A 27,863-nucleotide genomic window follows, 5' to 3' on the forward strand; every position below is an offset into this window, starting at 1 on the left:
GGTATGCTATAGGGACTGAGTTAAGGGTCCTCAGCATATCACTTTAATGGAGTACGTCGACATGTTTCAGCTCACTGGGCCCGTAGGTCTATGGAGCTTTCGTCAGGACACAAAAAAACACATACAATACAAAAAATATATAAAGTATTTTCACTATTTGTGAAATGAAACGGGTGACTAAAATGTGATAGTCTTACCACTCAGGTTCAGCATTCACCACCTAAGAACGAGAAATGGGTCAGTACCTGGCATTATTTTTCGTGGTCAGAGCATGTTACATTTCTATGCCTCTGGTGTATTAAATTTACACATTTACTATTGGTCAGTACATTTAGTGAAAACTATCTATAGAGACACTCATAGCGAATTAAACAAAAAAGGATTAGTGAGAAAAGCGGTCACAGTTCAATTCAAAAGATTTTTGCACAAAAAGGTTGAGAGAAAGAGAGCGTCTCTAAAGGGAGGGGGGCTTACACAGTAGAAAGATGACATTTTCATACCTCTATATAGGGTGAGTAGTTCTAAACCTAGAGTTCGTATGAATTTTACTCCCTCAGAGGGATTGGACTTATCGTCCCAGGCCGCGTGGGAAACTGATTCCACGTCTGTGCTGGCGCTGCCCTCTGGACGCCGGAATCACGTTTCCGGCTGGGTTTTGAAGGTAACGTGTAGTCGTTATAGAAAGAGGACTTACCAGTGCTCGTAATATTTTTAGGAAATTATTAGGAAAAGAACTGATTTGTGAAACTGGTAAATATTTGTTGAAGTATTACCAGGTTGTTCTCTTATTATCGAGCAGTGCGGTTCAGCGAACAAAATGGTGCCATGAAATGTCATCATTCAGCCCATGTTTGTTTGTCTTGAGTCGATCCACCCAGCGTTGTTCTCTCTCGTAGAGCACTTTCTCCACATTGGGGGTGTTCTCCGGTAGTCTCTCAATGACAGTCCATTTTAGTTCTTCAATACTGTGTTTTTGTTCCACAAAGTGTGAACAGAGCTTCGTTGTGTTTTTTTGAAGTCGGATATTGCTCTTGTGTTCACCTATCCTTAATTTCACCCTCCTGCATGTCATCCCGATGTACTTTTTTTCGCAGGGACAGCTAACCATATAGATCACATGCGATGAATTACAATTGCTGTGTTGTTTTTGTATCCACTTTAGTGTTGGAGTTAAATATAACACTTTTGTACTGGTCGTGGATTTGCAGGCCAAACATGACCCACAAGGATAGTGTCCTGTCACTGGCGCCATGTGTGCATCTCTTATTGGTTTTTCAAAGGACAGTTGTCTTGGTCGAGTGTGGACAAGAAAATCACGAAGATTCTTTGTTCGTTTATTGGCAAAACGCGGTTTTGGCCAGTCGTATTTGCCTGTATTGAGAATGTGCCAGTTCTCTTTAATTAGTTTGTTTACTTGGTAAGACACTGGACAGAAAGTTGTTACGCAGGTCATGAGATCTTCAGTTGGTGCCTTTTCATAACTGGATAAGAGACTTTCTCTCGGTTGGTTCAAAGCCCTCTTACGACATTTCGATACAATAGATGGTTAGTATTCTCTCTTTAGTAGTCTCTCGCTAAGTTCTTTCGATTGTACTTGGTAATCGGCCGTCTGGCTACAGTTCCTTTTGAGGCGTATAAACTGGCTATATGGCAAGTTATCTCTTAGCGGTTGGGGGTGGTAACTCTTGTAAGATAACAAGCTGTTTTTCGCCGTTGGTTTTCTGAATGTTTTTGTCTCTATGTTGTTCTCCTTTATATAGATGGTTAAGTCCAGAAAATCGATACTATTTGTATCCGCAGTGTGGGTAAAGTGTAGCCAGCGATCTCGTGTGTTCAGCCATTCCATGAATTGGTTCAAATCTTGATCATTACGCCAAATCAGCAAAACGTCGTCAATATAACGTTTCCAGTAGAGTATACTGGAAAAGAAGGGATTGCTCACTGTCAGAACATTTTTGGTTTCAAAATTGCTCACATAGAGTCCAGCCACTGACGGCGCAAAAGCACTCCCCATTGAGGTGCCATGGCTCTGTAATAACAATTGGCCATCATATTCAAAGTAGTTCTCTGTTAACGCCAGCCGGCAACATTCTAGGACAAAGTGTCTCGGGTTGTGAAAATTCCAGTCCTCCATAAACTGGACATCTTCAAGCATTTCCAGAGTCTCTTTTTGGGGAAGGCTAGTATATAGGGATTCGACATCCAGACCCACTAACAGCATAGTGGTTGGGTCGAAGGTTTTATTTTTCAATTGATTTAACAAATCCCTTGTGTCCTTTACAAAGCTGGAGTCTTTTGTACCAAAGGCTGGAGAAATTGATCAGCAAATTTAGATAGTGGCTCCAAAATTGATCCTATACCCGATACTATCGGGCGCCCGGGGGGCGGGATTCTGTTCTTATGTGTTTTAGGAAGAGAATAGAAAAACAGAATTTTTGGATCTGGTGTTAGTAAAAATTCCGCCTCTTTTTTGCTGATCCATGAGTGCGTCTCAGCTTCATACACCATAGTTGCAATTATTGTTTTCAGTCTAGGTGTTGGATCTGAATCGATTTTGGTGTAGAATTTTTCATCTGCCAGTAGTTTCAGGCATTGATTTCTGTATCCTTCTTTTCCCAAGATAACAATGCCACCACCCTTATCCGTGGGTTTAATTACAATTTCTTCATTAGACTGGTGCTCATTTAGGGCTTGGCGTTCTAGTCTTGTCAGATTCTGAAAAGGCTTTTTGGTATTTTGTTGAATTTTGTCAATTCCAGTGAAGATGGCCTGTTCAAAGGCTTGGATTTCGATAGGCACTGCACTACTTGGTGGAGTAAAGGATGACTTCTTGCGCAGGTTGGTGTCTCCTTCTTGGGTTAATGGGGGTGACCCGGAGAAGTGTGCTTTAAGTTTCAGGGTTCTGCAAAATTCTGATAGTTCGCACTTCAGCTTGAAGAGATCTAGAGTGGGGGTCGGTACATAGCCGAGTCCTTTATTCAAGACTTTTTCTTGTTCTTTAGACAGAGTTATCGTGCTTAGATTCACTATTAGTGACTCGTTTTGCTCGTTCCTGGTTTGGCTGTTGTCATGCTCCGAGTTTGGACATGTGGTTGTTGGTCTTGCCAAGTTATATTTCTTCTCCTTCCTCTTTGGTTCTGGCCTCGTAATAAAAAAGAATCCTGATTTTGATTATTCATTCCTTGTAGTGGCATTCCCATCATATTATGCATTTAGTGTGATCCTTGGTTGTAAGGATTCATCCAACCGGGGAAAGGTTGCATGTATGGTTGGAAGAATTGCATAGGGGCGCCCATAAACTGTTGTCTCGGCCATCTGTTATCTCTTCTTTGGGGTCGAGAGCGGAAGTTTCGAAAATTTCCTTTTCCTCTTCTTGAGCCTGAGTCTTCGGATCCCGTCTCTGATCCTTCGGAGGAGTTCCACCCATCTGAATCATTGTCTGTATTGGATTCAGGTGTTTTATAATCTGTTTTGCTATATGGGAGCATCTTCTCCTGACTGAATTTCTTCAGATCTTTACTTAATTTTTGTAACTTGCTTTGCATCAAGTATTCTTCAGTTTCAGATATCTCTTTATTTAGTTCTTCTAGTCTCTTTTTAAAGACAGCTGGTTGTATACCTTTCTTAAGTTCAGCTTCACAGGCTTGTATCTGTGTTAATAAAGCATCAGACAGTCTTTTGGCAGTCTTTTGGCAGTTTTTACTATCAAAACAAGATAGTCAAGGGTGCATTTCCACGGGATTGCTGACCAGTCTCTCCTAAACGCAAGATCGTGAAGAAAGATTCTGGGGGGCATTGGTGTTAATGTCATTAACAGAACATCTATCATGGAAGATACAAGTGGCTTGAGTTTTACGGAGAGTGATATTAGTGAAATCTTAGCGGCACAACCTCTACTTCAAAATGCAGACTTGGCTCAGGCTTTGGCTCAAACTGATGATTGGGAAAGTCTCACGGCCAAAAAACAAGAACAAATCAGAACAGCCATACATGGCATCATAATGACTGAATATTTGCGATCCAAAACAGCACCACGAGGACTTTGGATCACCAATGCCCCCAGAATCTTTCTTCACGATCTTGCGTTTAGGAGAGACTGGTCAGCAATCTCGTGGAAATGCACCCTTGAGTATCTTGTTTTGATAGTAAAAACTGCCAAAAGACTGTCTGATGCTTTATTAACACAGATACAAGCCTGTGAAGCTGAACTTAAGAAAGGTATACAACCAGCTGTCTTTAAAAAGAGACTAGAATAACTAAATAAAGAGATATCCGAAACTGAAGAATACTTGATGCAAAGCAAGTTACAAAAATTAAGTAAAGATCTGAAGAAATTCAGTCAGGAGAAGATGCACCCATATAGCAAAACAGATTATAAAACACCTGAATCCAATACAGACAATGATTCAGATGGGTGGAACTCCTCCGAAGGATTAGAGACGGGATCCGAAGACTCAGGCTCAAGAAGAGGAAAAGGAAATTTTCGAAACTTCCGCTCTCGACCCCAAAGAAGAGATAACAGATGGCCGAGACAACAGTTTATTTGCGCCCCTATGCAATTCTTCCAACCATACATGCAACCTTTCCCCGGTTGGATGAATCCTTACAACCAAGGATCACACCAAATGCAGAATATGATGGGAATGCCACTACAAGGAATGAATAATCAAAATCAGGATTCTTTTTTATTACGAGGCCAGAACCAAAGAGGAAGGAGAAGAAATATAACTTGGCAAGACCAACAACCACATGTCCAAACTCGGAGCATGACAACAGCCAAACCAGGAACGAGCCAAACGAGTCACTAATAGTGAATCTAAGCACGATAACTCTGTCTAAAGAACAAGAAAAAGTCTTGAATAAAGGACTCGGCTATGTACCGACCCCCACTCTAGATCTCTTCAAGCTGAAGTGCGAACTATCAGAATTTTGCAGAACCCTGAAACTTAAAGCACACTTCTCCGGGTCACCCCCATTAACCCAAGAAGGAGACACCAACTTGCGCAAGAAGTCATCCTTTACTCCACCAAGTAGTGCAGTGCCTATCGAAATCCAAGCCTTTGAACAGGCCATCTTCACTGGAATTGACAAAATTCAACAAAATACCAAAAAGCCTTTTCAGAATCTGACAAGACTAGAACGCCAAGCCCTAAATGAGCTCCAGTCTAATGAAGAAATTGTAATTAAACCCACGGATAAGGGTGGTGGCATTGTTATCTTGGGAAAAGAAGGATACAGAAATCAATGCCTGAAACTACTGGCAGATGAAAAATTCTACACCAAAATCGATTCAGATCCAACACCTAGACTGAAAACAATAATTGCAACTATGGTGTATGAAGCTGAGACGCACTCATGGATCAGCAAAAAAGAGGCGGAATTTTTACTAACACCAGATCCAAAAATTCCGCTTTTCTATTCCCTTCCTAAAACACATAAGAACAGAATCCCTGCTCCCGGGCGCCCGATAGTATCGGGTATAGGATCAATTTTGGAGCCACTATCTAAATTTGCTGATCAATTTCTCCAGCCTTTGGTACAAAAGACTCCAGCCTATCTAAAGGACACAAGGGATTTGTTAAATCAATTTAAAAATAAAACCTTCGACCCAACCACTATGCTGTTAGTGGGTCTGGATGTCGAATCCCTATATACTAGCCTTCCCCAAAAAGAGACTATGGAAATGCTTGAAGATGTCCTGTTTATGGAGGACTGGAATTTTCACACCCCGAGACACTTTGTCCTAGAATGTTGCCGGCTGGCGTTAACAGAGAACTACTTTGAATATGATGGCCAATTGTCTTACAGAGCCATGGCACCTCAATGGGGAGTGCTTTTGCGCCGTCAGTGGCTGGACTCAATGTGAGCAATTTTGAAACCAAAAATGTTCTGACAGTGAACAATCCCTTCTTTTCCAGTATACTCTACTGGAAACGTTATATTGACAACGTTTTGCTGATTTGGCGTAATTATCAAGATTTGAACCAATTCATGGAATGGCTGAACACACAAGATCGCTGGCTACACTTTACCCACACTGCGGATACAAATAGTATCGATTTTCTGGACTTAACCATCTATATAAAGGAGAACAACATAGAGACAAAAACATTCAGAAAACCAACGGCGAAAAACAGCTTGTTATCTTACAAGAGTTACCACCCCCAACCGCTAAGAGATAACTTGCCATATAGCCAGTTTTTACGCCTCAAAAGGAACTGTAGCCAGACGGCCGATTACCAAGTACAATCGAAAGAACTTAGCGAGAGACTACTAAAGAGAGAATACAAACCATCTATTGTATCGAAATGTCGTAAGAGGGCTTTGAACCAACCGAGAGAAAGTCTCTTATCCAGTTATGAAAAGGCACCAACTGAAGATCTCATGACCTGCGTAACAACTTTCTGTCCAGTGTCTTACCAAGTAAACAAACTAATTAAAAAGAACTGGCACATTCTCAATACAGGCAAATACGACTGGCCAAAACCGCGTTTTGCCAATAAACGAACAAAGAATCTTTGTGATTTTCTTGTCCACACTCGACCAAGACAACTGTCCTTTGAAAAACCAATAAGAGATGCACACATGGCCCCAGTGACAGGACACTATCCTTGTGGGTCATGTTTGGCCTGCAAATCCACGACCAGTACAAAAGTGTTATATTTAACTCCAACACTAAAGTGGATACAAAAACAACACAGCAATTGTAATTCATTGCATGTGATCTATATGGTTACCTGTCCCTGCGAAAAAAAGTACATCGGGATGACATGCAGGAAGGTGAAATTAAGGATAGGTGAACACAAGAGCAATATCCGACTTCAAAAAAACACAACGAAGCTCTGTTCACACTTTGTGGAACAAAAACACAGTATTGAAGAACTAAAATGGACTGTCATTGAGAGACTACCGGAGAACACCCCCAATGTGGAGAAAGTGCTCTACGAGAGAGAACAACGCTGGGTGGATCGACTCAAGACAAACAAACATGGACTGAATGATGACATTTCATGGCACCATTTTGTTCGCTGAACCGCACTGCTCGATAATAAGAGAACAACCTGGTAATACTTCAACAAATATTTACCAGTTTCACAAATCAGTTCTTTTCCTAATGATTTCCTAAAAATATTACGAGCACTGGTAAGTCCTCTTTCTATAACGACTACACGTTACCTTCAAAACCCAGCCGGAAACGTGATTCCGGCGTCCAGAGGGCAGCGCCAGCACAGACGCGGAATCAGTTTCCCACGCGGCCTGGGACGATAAGTCCAATCCCTCTGAGGGAGTAAAACTCATACGAACTTTAGGTTTAGAACTACTCACCCTATATAGAGGTATGAAAATGTCATCTTTCTACCGTGTAAGCCCCCCTCCCTTTAGAGACGACGCTCTCTTTCTCTCAACCTTTTTGTGCAAAAATCTTTTGAATTGAACTGTGACCGCTTTTCTCACTAATCCTTTTTTGTTTAATTCGCTATGAGTGTCTCTATAGATAGTTTTCACTAAATGTACTGACCAATAGTAAATGTGTAAATTTAATACACCCGAGGCATAGAAATGTAGCATGCTCTGACCACGAAAAATAATGCCAGGTACTGACCCATTTCTCGTTCTTAGGTGGTGAATGCTGAACCTGAGTGGTAAGACTATCAAATTTTAGTCACCCGTTTCATTTCACAAATAGTGAAAATATTTTATATATTTTTTGTATTGTATGTGTTTTTTTGTGTCCTGACGAAAGCTCCATAGACCTACGGGCCCAGTGAGCTGAAACATGTCGACGTACTCCATTAAAGTGATATGCTGAGGACCCTTAACTCAGTCCCTATAGCATACCCATTACAATTTTTATTATAGTTATCCAACGACATTATTAAAGTCCAATTCGTTGATTGGAGACTATTTTTAACTTCTACCTTACCAGTGAGTTACAATCTTTTTTCTCTGGATACTGCCACGATACACCAGAGATTGCCTCGGGCGAGGCTGGCAAAAGCACGAGTTGTCTAACCCAATGACTACTGTCATAACGCTTGTGTGGGGCGGAGAACAAGATAAACCGCTACTTCGAATAACACGGCGTTTATGAGGGTTTTACAATATACATCTCCTGGCAAAGTGGTTACAAGTGTCCTATCCTCTTTGATTAACCTATATCTGTCTCCTCACCAAGTATGAAGACACCAGGATCAACCGGAGATGTGCAGCACCAAACCCCGGCGATACCGGACGCACTGCACCAAACCACAACAGTGAGTCCAGTCCGGATTCTAACCGCACGATCTATTGAGCTATCAATGGATGACCGCATCACTGAGACCCACTTCGAGAGTGGCCCAGCTGCTTTGATTTTTGCCCCTGCCAGCTGTTTGTCCCTAACCGCGAGGTGCATTTTTGCGCACCCAGCCCAGTAGACGTAACCAATCTGCACCCAAGTCACCCGGCCCGGGTCCCGGCAAACCGGCTGTGCCCCCTTGTTCCATGAATCCTTGTACCGTAAGCCCCATTTGGGTGACCCTTGGACCTGTCCAAAAGTCCCCCTGTACAGCCCACCTTCCCCATAGTGCACCAGGTTCCAGCCTCACCAGCACCCTGCTCCAGGTAGAACCTGGGCCGTTCCCGTAGAACTGCTGGCAGTACTTGGACCGTGGCCCACTACAACTCTGAAACCCTAAGGTGAACCTCTGAAACAGACTGTGCCAAATGTATTCATCTTTGACTTTTACCCCCATAGGATTTTTTTGTGCGTAAAAGCACACAGATTTGAGCCTTTTACTTACCTGCGAATATTGATATCAAAAGCAGAACTTACCTTTGAACGAAGTTCTTGATTTTAAAACCTATATAAAAAAAAGCGCTATTTTTCTAATTTGCTCTCGGATTTATTCTTTGAGTGTGTGTCTCATTTATTGCCTTATGATTACAACAAATGCTATGCACTACCCTATGAGAAGCTTAATTGCTCGCCCATGCTACCACAAAAGAGAGCGTTACTTTTGCCTCTGTAAACCAATTGGGGACCCACTGGACTCTCTGCATAGTGTTCTTCGTTTTAGTACGCTATTTAGAAAGACCGCTTCCTACATGCTTCCTCTTCTCCTTTAGACTGTAGTTAGCTGTTCTAAACTTAAGTAGTTACCCAGAACTTTTCAGAAGCATAATGCATTCTACCTTTTCAAATTGCACAACCTCAAATATAAGCCCCACCTTCCCAAAAACAATTATAGTTCGAAAACTGGAATACTGTTCCTACTCCTATCATTCCAGCCAATGCCAGTTTAAGATACATTTTATCAATGACTACTGGACTGCTCCTGGCGAGCTCTCTCTACTGGGTTTTAACGGGCTCTTTTGATCTATAAAATGGCAAGGAGTGCTTATCTGCGAGAGGAACTGAAAGAAATTACTAAACAAAGACTTTGAAACACAGCCAATTCAATCTGACAGCGATTCCAGTTATCAGCGGACATGATCACATTTGCTACCAAGTCACTAAAATTCACTCTTTTGTCCCTATTTGAGTATTGCAGTTGATGATCATTTTGCAAAAGTCTGAGCGCAAACACTGAGATGGCGAAAGGTATACTAATTAAGCACATACAATTGCACTGCCATCCATCTGGGCTACGTTGCTATCACACATTAATGACATTTGGATGGACACAGGGGCATTTAATTTTAGGTAGCTTGTTCTCAGATTTTAATCATGCTCGCCCTGATGGTTAGATTGTGCTGTAAATACAGGCAGGTAAGTTTCCATAACAACTCATACAAAACGAGGAACCAGAGCTGAAAGTGACCACCAGGATTACAGCCAGCATTGAGGTCCTGGAGAAAACTATCACCACTCTGTATAAGAAGGTGAACTGAGGCAAGGCATACACCACTTAATCTAAGAGAACCGCAACAGAGCTGCTTGGAGCTTTCCCAAGAAACCACTTAAATCACCCAATGGTGAAGTATAATGTCCTGCTGCTGGTGTTTGTAAATACATCAAAAGGCAGGGAAAAATCCTGAGTTGTTCTGAGAGAAGTCACACATTCCTGGGAAGGCCAAGTCTGGCAATTCTGTACATCTTTTTTCAGACTAAAATACACTAAAATCAATTAAAATAAATATTGCTAGGTTCACCAAGACGCTCAACTTTACCTGCACTGTATGGAACCAAGGTTGCTTTGTTCCTCCATGAAATATGGGATTGTTTTTCAGGAAGAGGTGATTTTAAAGGTGACTGTACCTCTTGGTGTATGCTGGCAACAAAGCTAATCGCTGTGCCAGCTTCAAGGATCAACGCTTTTCCCGAGCAAGGGGTGACGATTTTAGGAATCAACTTGTCTCAGTCAGGAATCTGTTAGTGGGACTTCTGTTGAAGATTTTTCTCAACTGAAGAAGCCTTCCCAGACCTAAGGGCTAAAGTATTGTTGCTAACCTCCCTCCTTCAAAGGGGAGGGCCGAGGAATACCTTGGCTCTCTTGGACAGCACTTTTGGTTTTTATGATTTGCCTTCACAGCCCAGCTGACGCCAGACAATTATGTGAGAACATCAACATGTGTGTTCCTACTACATGTTGGGAGCCAGGGGTACTTGTTTGAATGGGCAGAACTTGTGTGCCTTCACCGAGCTCTCCCTCAACTGTCAGAGTGCCTTAGAGCACACTCCCTTTGAACACGCGGGAAAGGGAACCGAGAGGAAACAAATGCCTGGACTGAGGACTCATAGAGAGAGGCAAGTACACGAGCAGAATAGACCTCTCTTTCAAGCACAGAAGCTGGCTCGTGAACAATGCCGGCATTTAAAAATGGAGCCCTCTATTTTATTTAAGATTCCGTGCCTTTGTTTTGCTCGTTACACCTGTACGTGTGGGTATAAGTGCGTCCATGCCATTTATATTTGAGTGCACCTTTTAATCGGGCCGCAGTGAGGTTACACAGCTGTTAAAACTATAGTTCAAATTAACTGTACTTCAAAATCACGTAACTGTACTTCCAGCAAACTGCATGTTAAACAAGGGCAGCATCCTGCGAGAGATCTGTGCGTCCGCCACAGTGGAACATAAAAAGAAGGAGCCAGCGCCATTACCAAAGCAGCCAATGGTGTGTGGTGTGCGCAGCTCTGCAACGAGCAAGAAAGTATTACAAGGACAAGGCTGGCGCAAGATGAGAAGGGAGCTGCTGATGGGAGAACCTTAACACCTGCAGCTCCATGCGCCCCTCAGAAGAGCTATCACATATTAGTTTGTGAACAACATGGTCCATAAGCAGTAATGACTACAAGATGATTCTTAACTGAAAAAAAGTACAGTCCTGATCAAGCCAAGTAAAGAGATAAGGAAGTACAGCGTGTTCTTGACATCTGATAGGGTTGTAGTTATTCTGAATGCACCGGATGCCACTTCCATTTAAGTGCTTAGAAAGACTTAGTGGATGGATGTTCGGATTCCTTTAGAATGTCCATATAATCTTGTGGAAAGTGCAGGTGACCAGACAAAACAAACTGAAACAAATGGCCCCTGCGCGCGCCGCTGTTCAAAACAAGCCCGGCAGTGGTGCGTGCGCGCGCACTCTGCTCTTTTTGGAAGCACATACTCGTGCTTGCGGCGCGCCCCTGCTCACTCCTGCAAGGTGGATGCCGCCACTAGCTTCCAAAAAGAGCAAAGCGACAGCTGAAGGTCCTCCTATGCAGAGCATACGAGCTGCGAAGGCGATAATTAACAAGCATTTACAATGCAATAGGTCTCGCAATTATATTGTTTTGAGCTATTGGCATTGTAAATGTTATTGGTTTTTTTTTCCTTTCGTGAAGCATTAATTAAACGGTGTAATGCAAAATGGCAATAGCTCACTTTGTTGTAATTGCGAAATCTATTGCATTGCATTTGTACTAGTGTGAGTTTTGCATGGTTAATGGTACGGTTCTGGAGTGGCGTGCTACTCACCAGAAAAGCTATTCAACATCCAACAGGGGTAATAAGTGCTATATGAATGCAAATCTTTCTTCCCTTTTTATCCCTCCGCTATCCTTCTCACTCCAAGTAACTGACTAATATCCACCACTGAAATTACTTCACATTTCACCATATTAATTCACCACTAATCCTTTGTAGGCTTCCTGAATAGCGTGCGTCAACAAGCGCTATATAAATACAAACCTTTGTCCTCCTCTTTCCTTCTGCTACCATTTCAAATCCAAATAACTGATTAACCTATCCACCACTTAAAATGCACTTGCATGTTTCACTATACTAATTCAACACTAATCCTTCAAGGGGTCCGTAGTAGCATGCTACTCGCCGAAAAAGGGCTTTGACGCCTCATCAGGGGTAGTAAGCGCTATATAAATGCAATTACAATACAATACAATATACCTATGGCAAGACTGGGTGGGACAGGTTGTATTGTACTTCTGGTTATTGAGTGAACCTATAGAGCAGTGACACCGCCTTGATGGTGCAATCACTACTACTCATAGAAAGGGGAGGGGGTTGAATCTTAACTTACATGTACTGGAGACCCACCACAACTCCCACTACAGCATGGCAAGCTCATTCTACAACCTCCAACAGTCCGTTTCTCCGTGTGCTGGATCTACGTTTTACATTGGGTCACACCTCTCACATGTCTATTTTCAAGGGTGCCGTTGCCGTAACCTCAGACGATGTTACTGGACTCTTTTTCATTTGTTGTGAGCCACAATGATGTGTTAGTGTGTATGAAAGTTGTGTTTCATCGAAACAAAACCTGGTGCACTTGAACTGTGTGACATCAACATAAGATTACATTTAAATGTGACACGTCTTGTGAACCGTTTTCACACACAGAGATGGGGTGTGTTCATTTTTAACCACCTTTAGTGCCTAAAACGGTCTCTTACGCTGGAGATTTGGTTGCACACAAGTGGGGATTCTATTGTGCTATTTTTCACTACAAAAGTGCAAGCAGTGCTTTTTAATCTGTCTGGCAGCCTCCTAGATGGAGAACTAATAAATGCCTGAATGTCTTTGTGTACAGCCATAAAGACTCCCGGGTTACCTGAAGCAGAAATGTAGAGCCATAAAGTTTGTACCTTGTACAACCCTGCGTGTCAGGGTCTATAGACTAGCTCGCTGTGATAGTTACAAGACACATGCAGAGCAAAACTCCTATGTGTATAACTAAATATAGTCATGTGCCATTGTCAGATCAGAGACATAAACGTAATGCCCTCTGGTGCAAGGTATGCCACTACAATGGTATGATTTTGTTTGTAATAATTATTTGATACGCTTTCTGTTCATCAGTTGGTAAGATAGCTCAGTGGGTTAACACGCTGACTGCAAAGATCTGTGAGTTCACGGGCAGGTCACCAATATGAATCCTTCAGGGCTGTCGCTGCATTTTGTCTGACTGCTAAGTTTGAAAAGGTGAGGATTTGAGACAGTCACAGCAGCTTTCTTTTACAAGGTTAAGAATGACCAAACGGCAGGATCAAGCGCTGTACAAGATGCCAAATACGGCCATAGTAACTCATTAAAAAACACAAACCTTCATGACATTTGACCTCAGAGGCATTTATGAGTTAAGGCCCCAGGCTTAAAGCATTAACAGTGAGCCAAGCTTCATACGATGAAAACAAGCCTTTGCAATGCGGACATCGGGAGGAGGGCGAGAACTGATGTCAACACATGACGACAACTGAAAAGACGGGAGGGAAAGCGAAAGCCAGAGCAGCACTTACTTTGATGGCCCGAGCCGCTCCCAAAGCAGGTCAGTCTCCTCCATCACGGGGCTCGGCAGCAGGGCGCGCCGGGATGGTTCACAGCGACCTGAGGCTTGGGGTCCCTTGCCCGGCGATGAAGTTCAGTGCCACGTGGGCTTAGGCTCCCCGGACCGAGTGAGGAGGCAAGGAGCGAGTGCTGCGTCTGGGGGGCTCTGTATACGAAGGCACAGGAGCAGGCTGTGCTGAGGAGGCAGCAGGCACGCTGAGCGCTGGCACGGGTGACACGCCTTAGCAGAGAGGCGAGCCTCGCTCGCAAAAGTGAAGGCGTGGGGGAGCTTGCAAAAGTGCCGAGATCGCAAGAGAAGAGAAGCTGCGGGTGCACATCGGCTGTCTGAAAGACGCCGTGAGCGCGCACATGGGCTGTCCGAGCGCCATGTGCACACGCAATGCACCTGTCCTGTCCTGCACCATCGCGTATTATGTTTTTTGGGGGCAGTTTTATATACCGCAACCTCGACCCGAAGGTAACGGTGAGCAACAGTTATATTACACAAGGAAATATTTATTTTCTTGTAAGCACGGGGAGATTATGTGATGTGTTACATCCTTGCAGGCGCTGCCCGGGTGAGGAGCGAAGAAGCCCCTCCCGCCCGGCGTCGACGACACTTCCGTTGCCAGGCAACGGCCCCACCGGCACCAATCCCAGCGCGGCTCCTCGTCTGACGTCAGAGGAGCTGCGCTCGGGATTTGTGAGGTTACCGAAGTTCCCGGGCTGCGGCGGTGTTTACGGGGAGGCAACTTTTAATTTCCATACAATGCCGCTGTGGGAGGCGGCGGTGATTTCAGACAGCGCACCTTCTAGCACAGTGCCTTCCCATGCGTAAGGTGAGAGGAGCCCGGTGAGTGGGGTTGAGGGTGGGGGTGTACGCGCGTCTGTCTGTTTGAGTGTGTCTGATGCGTGCGTGCGTGTGTCTGTTTAAGGGGGGTGCGTGTGTGTATCCAGCGTGTGTCTGTTTAAGGGGGGGTGCGTGTGTGTGTGTATGCAGTGTGTGTATGTGCGCATGCGTGAGTGTGGCTTTGTTTGAGAATGGGAAAATGAGGCACGGCGACGTGCGCGCTCACGAGGTAGAATCTCCGGCAGGAGACGCTCGTGACAGTCTGCTGTCTACATTCCCCTGAAAGTGATTACATTAGTTGTCTCGCTAGACGCAAAAGCTTTGCTTTTGCCTACGTCTAGCGAGACCTAAAAAAGGAGAAAACCAGCAAACAGACCTTTTTCATCATCAGACATTGCGTTTTAGAGCAACATGTTTCTATGATTACTGTCAATAAAAGCTTAATGACGTACATCACAGAACATTCTAGTCTATCATACTCTGGTGTTGTTTGTGGAAAACATGGATATCACACTGACTTGATTTACTTGGCTTTGGCTGTGTTGTGATTCAAAGAGATGGAGCAATCAGTCCAAATGCCCTCATCATATGATAACGAGGACCTGAATTCTCGAAATTTAAGAGCACAAAGTTTAATAACGTGCACCAAGTACAGTTGCATTTAATTTAGAAATAGTTCCTGGAACTAGGATGATGACATAATACGACAGACATTAATGGGGTATCTGTGGTTATAGAGTGACCCTTTGAATCCTGGCAAAGGCCAACTCAACATTCTACCTTCTGCAATTCAATAAAAGAAGCTGGGTAATATTTAAATCTAGTTATTTGCATAAACAGTACTCTGAGGACCTCCATCTGCCTCAGCCCTGCTTGGGCCAACCTCTCGTCCAGAGCTCTTCCCCTCTCCATGACCTCGCTAACCTCCTTACCACTCACTCCTCCCTCCCTCTCAATGTAACCTCGCCTCAACTGCCCATCTACCTCTTCGCTGTTCTGAAGCTAGGTTTATGCTAAATTAGTATCATGCATAAGTTCAAAATTAATAAATCAATCAATCAAAGCATTTATATAGCGCACTACTCACCCGGAGGGTCTCAAGGCGCTAGGGGAGGGGGGTCCGCTACTGCTCGAACAGCCAGGTCTTGAGCTGCTTCCTGAAGGCAAGGGGGTCCTGGGTCAGGCGGAGGTGGGTCGGGAGGGAGTTCCAAGTCTTGGCGGCCAGGTAGGAGAAGGACCTTTCTCCTGTGGTGGCTCTTCGGATGCGGGGGACGGCGGCGAGGGCGTGGCCGGTCGATCGAAGCTGGCGTGTGGGAGCGTAGAAGTTGAGGCGGCTGTTGAGGTATCCTGGGCCTTGGTTGTGTAGGGCTTTGCGTGCGTGGGTGAGGAGACGGAAGGTGATTCTCTTGTTGACCGGGAGCCAGTGCAGATCTCTCAGGTGTCCGGAGATGTGGCTGCGACGGGGGATGTCCAGGATGAGTCGTGCTGAGGCGTTCTGAATCCGCTGGAGTCTCTTCTGGAGTTTGGTGGTGGTTCCGGCGTAGAGGGAGTTGCCGTAGTCCAGACAGCTGGTGACGAGGGCCTGGGTGACCGTCTTCCTGGTCTCGGTGGGGATCCACCGGAAGATCTTACGTAGCATGCGCAGGATGTTGAAGCACGACGAGGAGACGGCGTTGACTTGTCTGGTCATGGAGAGGGAGGAGTGCAGGATGAAGCCCAGGTTGCGTGCGTGGTCTGTTGGTTTGGGTGCGCTGCCCAGGGCGGGGGGCCACCAGGAGTCGTCCCAGGCGGAGGGTGAAGATCCCAGGATGAGGACTTCCGTCTTGTCCGAGTTCAGTTTCAGGCGGCTGTTCATCATCCACTTGGCTACGTCTGTCATCCCTTCGTGTAGGTTGGCTCTGGCGGTGGCGGGGTCGTTGGTGAGGGAGAGGATCAGCTGGGTGTCGTCGGCGTAGGAGATGATGTTGAGGTTGTGTTGGCGTGCGATGGCTGCGAGGGGGCTCATGTAGACGTTGAAGAGGGTTGGGCTGAGCGAGGAGCCTCGAGGAACGCCACAGATGACTTCGGTGGCTTATGATCTGAACTGGGGGAGGCGGACTCTCTGCGTCCTTCCGGCGAGAAACGAGATGATCCATTCCAGGGCCTTCTCCTGGATTCCTACGTTGCAGAGGCGCTGCACTAGGGTACGGTGGCAGACAGTGTCGAAGGCCGCGGAGAGGTCTAGGAGGATGAGGGCCGCTGTTTCTCCGTTGTCGAGCAGGGCTCGGATGTCGTCGGTGGCTGCAATCAGGGCGGTCTCGGTGCTGTGATTGGCCCGGAAGCCAGACTGCGAAAGGTCGAGGGATCCGTTTGTCTCGAGGAAGGCGGCCAGCTGCTTGTTGACCGTCTTCTCGATGACTTTTGCAGGAAACGGGAGCAGCGAGATGGGGCGGTAGTTCTTGAGGTCGGTGGGGTCGGCTGATGGCTTCTTTAGTAGAGCCCTGAGTTCGGCGTGTTTCCAACTCTCCGGGAAGGCAGCGGTGTCGAAGGAGGTGTTGATGATGTCCCGCAGGTGGGGTGCGATGACAGCGTCGGCCTTGTTGAAGACGTGGTGAGGGCAGGGGTCGGTCGGAGATCCGGAGTGGATGGAGTTCATCGTGCGGATGGTGTCTTCGGTGCTGATCGGGGTCCAGGCGCAGAGGGTGGTGGTGGGGGGCGGTGGTTCAGTCGTTGAGTGCTGAAGTTGTTGTGTATGTCCGCAATCTTGTTGTGGAAGTAGGAGGCGAGGGAGTTGCAGAGGTCTTGCGAAGGGGTGATGTCGTTGTTTCCGGCGTTGGGGTTGGAGCGCTCTTTAACGATGTTGAAGAGTTCCTTGCTGTTGTGTGCATTGTTGTCCAGTCGTTCCTTGAATGCAGTTTTCTTGGTGGCGTGGATCAGTTGGTGGTGTTTTCGGGTGGCGAGTTTGAGGGCAGTCATGTTGTTCGGTGTTGGGTCTCTGCGCCAGGCTTTCTCGAGTGCTCGGCAGCTGTTCTTGGAGCTCTTGAGTTCGTCAGTGAACCATGGGGCTTTCTTGCTGCTGGGTCTGCTAGGCGGGGTCTTCAGAGGGGTGAGGTCGTCTGCGCAGTTGCTGATCCACTTCTTGAGGTTGGTGGCCGCCTGGCTTGGGTTCGTTGCGCTGGTGGGGGGTTCATGCTCAGGGAAGTCACGAGCTGGTCGGCTGTGATCTTGTTCCAGCTTCTGCGTGCAACCATAAATACATGGGCGTAGCTTGGCAAGACAGCATGGCGGCCGTGGGTTGATCGTGCTCCGTCCAGCCCTATAATATCCTCTTCATTTATCCTGTTTCCCCGTCACTGCATCTGTCCCTGAGTGACCCCGCCGTGTTCCGATTACGGCACCGTGCTCCTGGGCCTTTTTCGACTCTGCGAGAAGTCCGCAGACGATTTTGCAGTGCCGAGAGGAAAACATGACCTACGGGAGGCATGCCCTTGTGAAAAGCAGGGGAGTTGCGTGATCTCCTGTCTGTGCCGAGGTGCTACTATGGCAGCTGCGGAGGTGGCGAGTGGTGCATCTGCGATTACGCAGGCCCGGACTGGTGCCAGTGGAGTGGGGCCCCTCCTAGAGGTGTTGGCGGGCCCTGTCGTGGCGGGCCCAGCTGCATGGCGGAGCGGCTCGGTAACCAGATCGGGTTACGGAGGTCAGGAGTAGCTGAGGGGATGCGGCGCGGCTGGCCAACCGCCATCTTAGGGCCATAGCTGGGTTTTGGAAGTGGCCCCATTGGATTCCTGGGGGTGTGTGGGGCCCGCTGCGTCACCGGGGGCTTCACTGGACTTGACAGCTGACTCGGGCCCAGTGTGCATTATTAAGATCCTGGCAGGCATCTACCGGCCGGCTCCCGCTTCCTCCCACCCTTGAGTCAGGGCCTGCTGGGGATGCGGAGGTGGTAGCGGGCCGTAGAGGAGCGAGGATTTGTGGACTGACGGCTTGGGGCCGTACATTGTTCTAGGAGGCGGCCTCACTGGATCCCTGGGGCGAGTGGGGCCCCCCGTGACAAAGGGTGGCTAATTGGATTTGGGTGACAAATGCAAAAACCACAGTTGATGGACAGAATGCAGAACAATGTCATACATTCACCCCAGTACAGAGATCTGGGCCTAAATCCATCGTTTTTTTGCACTCCACACCACCCCAGTTCAGACATGGCCATATGCAAATCAGTCTGACCCTGTGCCTCATGGGAACAGTCCAGCCCGAACTGCCAAGCCATGCCTTTCCTGGACCGGAAACAAGCTTCCGAGGACCGGTTTCTGGCATTCCAGCCGTCTTCAGCCCGGCTTGCTTGAATCCAGTGGTGTGGAGTGCATGGGACTCACGTCTGAGCATACCCATCCCGCTCGGGGTGACAAATGCAAAAACCACAGTTGATGGACAGAATGCAGAACAATGTCATACATTCACCCCAGTATAGAGATCTGGGCCTAAATCCATCTTTTTTTGCACTCCACACCACCCCAGTTCAGACATGGCCACCATATGCAAATCAGTCTGACCCTGTGCCTCATGGGAACAGTCCAGCCCGAACTGCCAAGCCATGCCTTCCCTGGACCGGAAACAAGCTTCCGAGGAGCGGTTTCTGGCATTCCAGCCGTCTTCAGCCCGGCTTGCTTGAATCCAGTGGTGTGGAGTGCATGAAACTCACGTCTGAGCATACCCATCCCACTCGGGGTGACAAATGCAAAAACAACAGTTGATGGACAGAATGCAGAACAATGTCCTACATTCACCCCAGTACAGAGATCTGGGCCTAAATCCATCGTTTTGGGGGGCCGACAGGGGCCAGTGAGCACTGCCACCCCTCCTCCTTTGAATCTGGGCCGGTTGGAGTTTCAGCTGTGGTATCGGGGTGCAGGAGGAGTGGGATTTGTAGACTAGAGGTGTAGCAGGAGTCCCGGAGGCCAAAGGCAGGAGGGGAGGACCCTGAAGATCAGTCCACAGGGGTGCTCCCGAGGCCGGGGCCTGCTGCTGCGCACTGACATACTGTGACATCGGGGCTTGTTCGAAAATACCGCCGGGATGTGTGGCCTGGTCATGGTCGGTGCCCCCCCCACCGTGGCCCAAATGCCTTATCCTAGGTGAGTACGCACTTACTTATTTCTGGTGCGATCAAGACTGCTGAGGCATTATCCTGTTCTTTCGTCTCCACCGGGGCCATCATGACAAGAGACAAACTGGGCAGTGGCTCTGGCAAACGGAGCACAATGGACACATTTACGTGCCAGGGGGCCCCGTGGCTGCACCCGGGGGATCACAGAGTGCTGTGCCTGCTAATGCGGCCCTCCTGGCCGCTATCACCAAGTCCAGAGACAGACTGGAGGCTAAGATCGGGGCGGTCGGCTCCGATGTAATGCTTTTGCGTCAAGCTCTGTGGAATGCGGCCGCCCGCATCACTTAGACGGAGACGAGGATTTCGGGCGTAGAGGACTCGGTCGCCACACTGCAACAAAAAGTATCGTTCTTGGAGACCACGCAGCAGGGCCTGGCATTGAGAGTGGAGGATGCAGAGGGGAGGGCGCGACGTAACTACCTGCGCTTTGTTGGCTTTCTGGAGGTTTGGAAAAAATGGTAACATGGAGAGGTTTCTTACAGACTGGCTCAGGGGCTGGCTTCCCATTGAGGAGCTTTCAGCATGCTTCTTGATAGAACGGGCTCATCGGGCCCTAATGCAAAAGTCCCCACAAGGAGCCCGTCCGAGGCCTGTGATTGCCAAGCTCCTTAATTACCATGACAGGGACGTTGTTCTCAGACAGGCCAGAGCAAAGGAGCCGTTGCTGTTCGAAAATTCTTGCATTCTTATCTTTCTGGACTACACGAAGCTAGTGCAGCAACGCCGGCAATCTTTCCTAGCTGCTAAGGCCCACCTCCGGGAACTTAAGCTCCCCTACGTGTTGCTCTACCCGGCCAGGTTGCAAGTGGTATATCGGTCCCGCACCCACTTCTTTGATGTACCGGAGGAGGTGTTCCACTGGACAGATGAGACGGTGCGGCTGCGTCCCCTTTCGCCACCGGGACGAGAGTCTGACTCCTCTTCAGGCGGACTGGCACGGAATCAACTCAAGCTGAGGGGAAGGGGTGGCAGGTGTTCTAAGACCAGACGTCGCTCTCAGTCGGCAGGTGCATCGGCGCAGTAGGGATCCACTTCACGACAACCTACCTCGGCGGACTAAGCTAAGGGTGCTTTTGTATGGGCTTCGGTCGAGATATTTGCATTGACCAGGGAAACACCTACGAAGCTCACTCTCCTCGTGGGGCTCCGCGGAAGGAGAGAAGGCTGGTGGACAATGGGTTGTGAGCGGGGGAATCACTGGTGGGTGAGGGGTGGGACCTCTTGTTTGGGTCAGCCTGTTCAGCCTGCCGCAACAGGTACTTCGCTGTTTTTGAGGTACAGGGAAAGGGGGGGGGATTGGTAGGGTTGCGCTTGGGGAGAAGGTTTTGTTGGATTGTTGTTTTTTTTGTTGGGGTCTTTGGGGGTTGTGTTCTTGGAGAGGGTTTGTGGGACTCCTTTCCGTCTTATGGAAGATTCATGCTGCTGTCCTGGTATCGTGTAGGTTCTGTACAGAGTAGGAATGGCCGTTAGCTCACGGGAGGCCCGGGTCTTATACGGGTTCTTAGCTGGAATGTTAGGGGGCGTTAGACAAGATCAAACGGGGGGCTATTTTGAAATCAGCCAAGCGAGCTCACGCGGATGTGTTATTGTTGCAAGAGACCTACCTAATGGGAACCAAGGCAGTGTGCTTTCAGCGCTTCGGATATATACAAATCTTTCATTCCGAGTTCGTGAGGGGCTCCAAAGGGGTTGCCATCTTAATACATCAGATGGTTGCATACACACATGTTAAAACCTGGAGGGATGCGCAGGACAGATATCTGTTCATACAAGGCACAGTAGGGGGTGAGACCCTTGTATTAGGGAGCGTATATGCCCCCACGCCTTTTTCCTGGGGGTTGGCCAAAAAGATTCTGACCCTGAGGACAGACATGCCTGAGGGCCTCGCAGTGGTGGGAGGTGATTGGAACGATGTGATGGATGTGGCCAGGGATAGATGGAGGTCCAAGGGGTGTTTGGGGGGGTTGGAAGCCTGTTATCCTACTAAGCCGCATTCTGTGGTGACAAGTCTTGATTGGGTCGACCCATGGGGCAGGATGCATGGTAGTACACAGGCCTACACGTATCTTTTGGCGGTTCATGGTTCCTTCTCCCGTCTGGATTATCTGTTATTCCAGGGGACTGTGACAGTAGAATGGTGGCAGCCGACATACTCCCGTGCGGACTCTTTGATCACTCCCCAGTGGCGCTTACTATAAGAGCAGGGGGGACCGGTGGATCAGTCCGCTGGTGCCTCTTCGTCTGGAATCTTCAGAAGGAGAACTACAGAGAATGAAAGGGAGATGCCCTAGATCAATACCTGGCTATTAATGTGGGCTCGGTCTCACGGGGGGAGTAGACATTACGTACTGTGCTGCGGGCCGTAAACAGCACAGGAAGGCCCTGTTTCGAGCAGAGTCAACTATTCTGGAGTTGGAGGTGAGTGGCAGGGAGGAGGGCCGGTGGCTTGCTCGCCATCGGCTGCTGCTAGCGCAGCAGGATTATTCTTGTATCCTTCTAGATGAGGCTCGTCAGGCTTGGCTTACTACTCGTAGTAGGATTTATCAGTTGGGTGACAAATCTGGTAAAATGCTGCACCGATTGTGCCAGGGCTCGCTTCGCCCCAGGCCCTCCCGGGGGTAGTGGGGAAGGATGGGCTCCCGGTATTAGGCGCTTCGGCAGTCACGAGTAGTTTTGCAGAATATTATGCTCAGCTGTATGCTCCTGCGGAGTGCTCCTGGCGGTGACCATTGACCGTTTTTTGGATGATCTCCGATGGATGATCTCCCTCCGAGGGCACTCTCTGGTGCAGTTAGGGAGGAACTAGAGGGCCCGCTCACTGAAGAGGAACTGGGGACAGCCCTCTGCGATCTTAATTCTGGCAAGGCCTCGGGCCCTAATGGCTTTCCATGCAAGTTCTTTAAAAAAATCATTTTAAAAATTTTTTATTGAGAGTTCATATAAGCATAAAAAACAGTACATATCAGTTTCATTTAAAATTTAAGAGAAACTATAAAATACATACACAACAAGGTAAAAATGTGGCAAATAAGTACTAATGCTGGGAGAAGATATTTTTTATAAAGTGCAAAGTGCATATTCCTTATAAGGTGCAATGTGCATTGAACAATGCAATATAATAGAGAAACCCGTTAGCATTCAAAAACACTCCAGAATTTATCATATTTTTTGATTGCCCCTGACCTTAGTGCATATTTTCTTTCCCTTCCCTGAACTTTTAATATTTTAGCTTTTTTTCCACAGTTGTAGAATAAGTGATCTTGCTACCAGGGATACCATAAATAGTAACTCATCATAGGGAGTGGAGTTAAGTGAACAACCTATAACCGCAATTGATTCGTTAATAGAAATTTGGGTATCTATAGTGTTTCTAAGGTATTTTTCGATATCTTTCCAGAATTTCTGTATTTCGATATAATCCCATATAATATGTTTCCAATTACCCTTTTCTTCGCACCGAAAACACTTATCCTTTACTAGGGGGTATACTTTGTGAAGGAACTAAGGTGTTCTATGGATTAGCCATTTAGAAAAGAATTGCATCCATTTGAAGTTAGCACCTCGGAATAATGATCTATTAAATTTATTAATTTTATCCCAAGTGGATCTGTTAATCTCCATATCTTCTCGCTTCCTCCACCTGTCTCTTGCTTTATAATATGCCGTACCTGATCTATCCTCATTAAAAATTTTGATCCAAGTGCTAATCTTCCTCTGTGTCTGGCTGTTTAATGCTTCACTTATATATGTTTTATAGAATAGATTATCTATATCTAATTCTCTCAAAAAGGCATGTAAGCTAATAAATGACCATTTTAAAATTGTATTTGAATACTGAATTTCTTTTTCTACTTCTTCCCAGGATTTCCAACTATTCCCTAGGACAAAATCCTGAATCTTCACAAAGCCATTTGCCCCCCAAAGTCTCAGAATGTTTTTATCCAAAATACCCTTCTCACCTATACTCAGATTCATTAAGCTAGTTGAACCATTCGTTCTGGGAATATCAAAGTATTTCAGGAGCTGGATTCTTTGTTTGAATAGCCATTGTATAGACTTATAACGAACCTTCTTTGGGTATTTGGTCACTCTTACTGGGTCATTAACCTCTTTTTTGTAGCTGGGACCGCACTAACACAGGGTGAGGAGGAGGCCAGGGGGCGGTTGCCCAATGATTGGCGTCAAGCGGGGATAGTTGTTTTTCATAAGCCCGGCAGACCACCGGAACATCATGCCTCATATCGCCCTATCTCCCACCTAAACGTGGAGGCCAAGATATTGGATAAGGCGTTGGTGAACCGTCTTCGCCCCCCATTTAGCTATGCTGGTTCACCCGGACCAGGCGGGGTTCATGCCTCAGTGTGCAACCCAACACAATATTCGACGGGCGCGTGTGGCGGTCTCGACCGTTCAGGCTATGGGGGAACAGGCGGCGCTTTTCTTGGCAGACATGGACCGTTCGATTCTCTGAGCTGGGTCTATTTATTTGCACTCCTGCGGTGGCTACATTTCAGACCGCGTTTCCTGTCCTACCTCACCCTGCTCTATACTGATTTGACGGCAACAGTGGGAGTGGCGGGCTTCGTATCTTCTTCGTTCTCCATTGAGCGGGGCACCAGGCAGCGGTGTCCAAGCAATGGAACCCCTGGCGGCCTGGGTTCAGACGGACGCTCAGTTGTCAGGGTTTGAATGGGTGCATGGCCTGTCCGACCGCATCGCCCTCTACGCCGCCGATGTCTTGTTTTTTCTAATCAACCTGGAACGAACGGGGCCGCGGCTGTTGCGTATCATGCAGGTTTTCGGGGAAACTTCCTGTCTATACCTGAAGCCCCGGAAGTCAACTCGGTGGGTACTGGGAGGTCGGGGCGAGCTCAGCTCTTGGGCGTCGTCGGTACAGGGGGGCATGAAGTATCTGGGGTATACCTGTCTGATTCTCCCTCCGCAGCCTGGGAGCGTAATCTTGCGCCTGTATGGGACCGGGTGCGCGAGGAGATTAAGATTTGGTCCCACATGCCCCAGTCAGCCATTTTCAAGATGGTGTTGCTTCCGCAATTGTTGTATAAACTACAAAACCATCCTTATCCGATTCCCCTGCGTTGGTTTCGACAGGTGAACTCGGTTCTGGGACAGTTTCTCTGGGAGGGTGGCGGTCCGGACGTGTTTCCTCCCTACGTATTGTGGGGGACTGGCTATCTCCGATATATGGTCTTATTATGCTGTATTGCATCTACTTGTACCTAATGAGTGGTGGTATGGAGTTAAAGCCAACCAAACATATGCCGTGGAGTGGCGCTGCATGGGGGATCACTCCCTGCACACGATCCTTTACTCTGCCCCACTGAGGCGTCCTCTTCCGCCTGCCACGCGGATTGTGTTCCAGATTTGGAGGCAGACATTGCGCAAGATGGGCTGGTGGAATAGAATGACTAAAGAAACCCTGCTGTGGCTCAATGGCCGTTTCCCCCAATTGTTGGATCTCTCCGGGTTCCATGATTGGGATAACATTGGATTATACACTCTGGGTGATGTCATGCGCGGTACGGTATTGAAATCCTTCCAAGACAGCCAGACAGCCTTTCAGATGCCAAATACTTCGTTTTTTAAATATTTACAGTTTTGGCATGCCATTGCTCCCAGCCTGGAGGGTCTGGATTCATTGCCGGAATTTAGTCCGGTGGAAGCAAAGATCTTTATGGGGGACCTCCTTGACTGCGAGATCTCCAAGATTTATCAAGCATTGATTACACATTGTTCCCCCTCATTGCAGCGTCTGCGGGAGGCCTGGGAGGGGGATGTAGGCCAGTTAGAGGAGGAGGACTGGACAGCAGCTTTGGCCTCCCCACGCGGGGCAGCTATTGCGGTGCGCCTGCGTCTCATCCAATTTAAATACCTTCATCGGGTTTTCTTTACCAGGGTTAGGCTCTGGAGGGCGGGCTTGGTGGCTTCCCCTGAGTGTCCGATGCGGGCAGGAAGAGGGGACCCTGATACATACCATATGGCATTGCACTGCGCTGGCTTGCTTTTGGAGAGGGGTGCTAGCTTGTCTTTCGGAGGTTCTAGGGTGGGAGCTTCCGCACTCACTGAAATTAGTTCTCCTCCATGTGATGCAAGGTATCGGGGGCAACATCTATAAGCGACATCTCCTGCTCCTAGGCTTCACTCTAGCGAAGAGGGATATAGCTAGGGCCTGGAAGGCGTTGGTCGCCCCATCGGTCTCGACTTGGAAAAATGGCCTAGACTTTAGTATGGGCCTCGAACTCCCAATCTTTGAGGCTAGAGGGTGCCCTAGGAAGCACTATAAGATCTGGAGGTGCTGGGCGGAGTATTGAGGTTTGGAGCTGGAACCGCCGAGGGAGGACTAGGGTCGTGACCCGGAGTAGCTGATTGACTTCTCCTGTTCCTTGCATTTCCCTGTGTGTGGCTCACGAATGATCAATTGATAATGGTGTGGTGGCTGTTGAGCTCTTGTGAATACTAATAGCAGCTTGGGCTAGATATATGTTGTTTCGGACAATGGAGACGGTGCACTGGGGGGTGGGAAGAGAGGTGGGAGGTTGGTGGGTTGTTGCATTGGATTTTATTTGGATTGCCTTTCATATTCTCCTATTTTTCGTTATGTAAAATGGTCAACGTCATTACTTCTTGTGTGTTATATGCGGCAACTGTCTCTGGGATTCAGAGGTCTGCATTATATGTGCTACTTTGACAAATAAAATCGTTTTTAAAAAAAATGTATTCATACAGAAAACAAAAAGCCAGTCTTTAAACTTCCAAAGTACTTGTGTTCTTCACAATTCAGCTGTCATTATGTTAACACCAGTAAGAATAGATGTTATTTCATTTAAAGACACAGGAGAAAAATAAATCCGTGATTACAGCATTACAGTCATTAGTAATCAGACATAGATCTAATTATTTCTAAACATTTCAGTCTATCTCCCTGCTCTTCAATTGGGAAACATTTACATTTCAAACCTTCTACACAAATATCACATGTGCAGGTACAGCTGATACAGTGTTCACAGAAATGAGGAAAGGAGAGGGAAGCAAATGAGTGGAAGAATGGAAAGTGGTGTGGAGAGACAGAGGAAGTGATGACACCAAAGTATGGAAAGAAGCTGCTGAGACCTCCCATCCCAACACACTAAACCCAGGGCAGCCACATCCCATGAGAAAGATGGACTACGTTTCCTTTAAAATAAAAACAGCAATTCACATATCTCAGTATTGCTGCTCTAGCAAAACTACTTACTTTGTAAACCGTATAGGTCCATGTTGAAGCGTTTACAGGAATCCACATGGATGATCCTAAAAGTAAATCACATGCTTTACTTTGCCCAACTCTTAATGACATACACAAATGCAATGCTTGCAATGCTTGCTGCGAGAGAGGGAAACACGAAGCACGACTGACAATTTAGGGGAACTAGAGGATTGCACGGTTGAGCATTTGATGTGAAATGTTCACCACTAGACGACTAGTACAGTACTAGCTAAAAGGCGGCTTTGGTAATATCCTATTACTGTCCTGCTACTGAGAAAGAGTCATGGTCTTAGTCCATTTACTATTTGTCTGCGGTAACATCACACCCAATTTCGGCAATAGGTAGCCGTAACGGGAAAAAAAGGGATAAATGGCCTTCTTTAGAGTTTAGTGGACAGGGTACTTCGTCGCAAGCATGACAAAGTATCTGCCCGCCAAACCCTCGGGCTGCCCACCTCACTTAGAGACAGGCAAACCTTAATCCGTTGATGAAGTCCTCTTTGGCTCTTTCGATTGAATACTTCCTCCAATGGCCCTACGAAGCAGGGTCGCCTGAGAAAGGGCATTACTCCATCTTCCATATTTAGGATGGACAGTGTAATGCCTTTTTTTTCCTGACCATTCTCGCCTGGAAAAATCTGGTGGAGAGAGTCAGAAAATAAACAATCATGACCACCATACCCTGAGAGAAAGCTCCTAGGGTATACGGTCATTCGTTTTTTGTTTTTCAGAAACAAAGTCCAACTTTGGGAGTTTTTTTCTGAAAAACAACCAAAGCTGCAAAACTTTGGTAGATGACTGTCAAAACCAGCTGTGGCCATCCAGCAAACTCTTAGTTCACTGAAAGGATCCGCTGTTTAC

At 47.2% G+C, this 27,863-nt stretch overlaps 1 protein-coding gene across 1 annotated transcript in view; it reads right to left on the reverse strand.

Annotated features, from left to right (window-relative positions):
* The window catches only part of PGAP1 (post-GPI attachment to proteins inositol deacylase 1), an 868,977-nt gene that overhangs the window by 601,411 nt on the left and 239,703 nt on the right, over nucleotides 1–27,863 (reverse strand). Inside the window, exon 9 of the mRNA XM_086955415.1 lies at nucleotides 26,991–27,046. Within this exon, the coding sequence (XP_086811541.1) occupies nucleotides 26,991–27,046 (56 nt within the window). The remainder of the gene's footprint in view (nucleotides 1–26,990; nucleotides 27,047–27,863) is intronic.

The sequence above is a fragment of the Lissotriton vulgaris genome, chromosome 2_1, assembly GCF_964263255.1.
Source record: "Lissotriton vulgaris chromosome 2_1, aLisVul1.2, whole genome shotgun sequence".
Classification (NCBI taxonomy): domain Eukaryota; kingdom Metazoa; phylum Chordata; class Amphibia; order Caudata; family Salamandridae; genus Lissotriton; species Lissotriton vulgaris.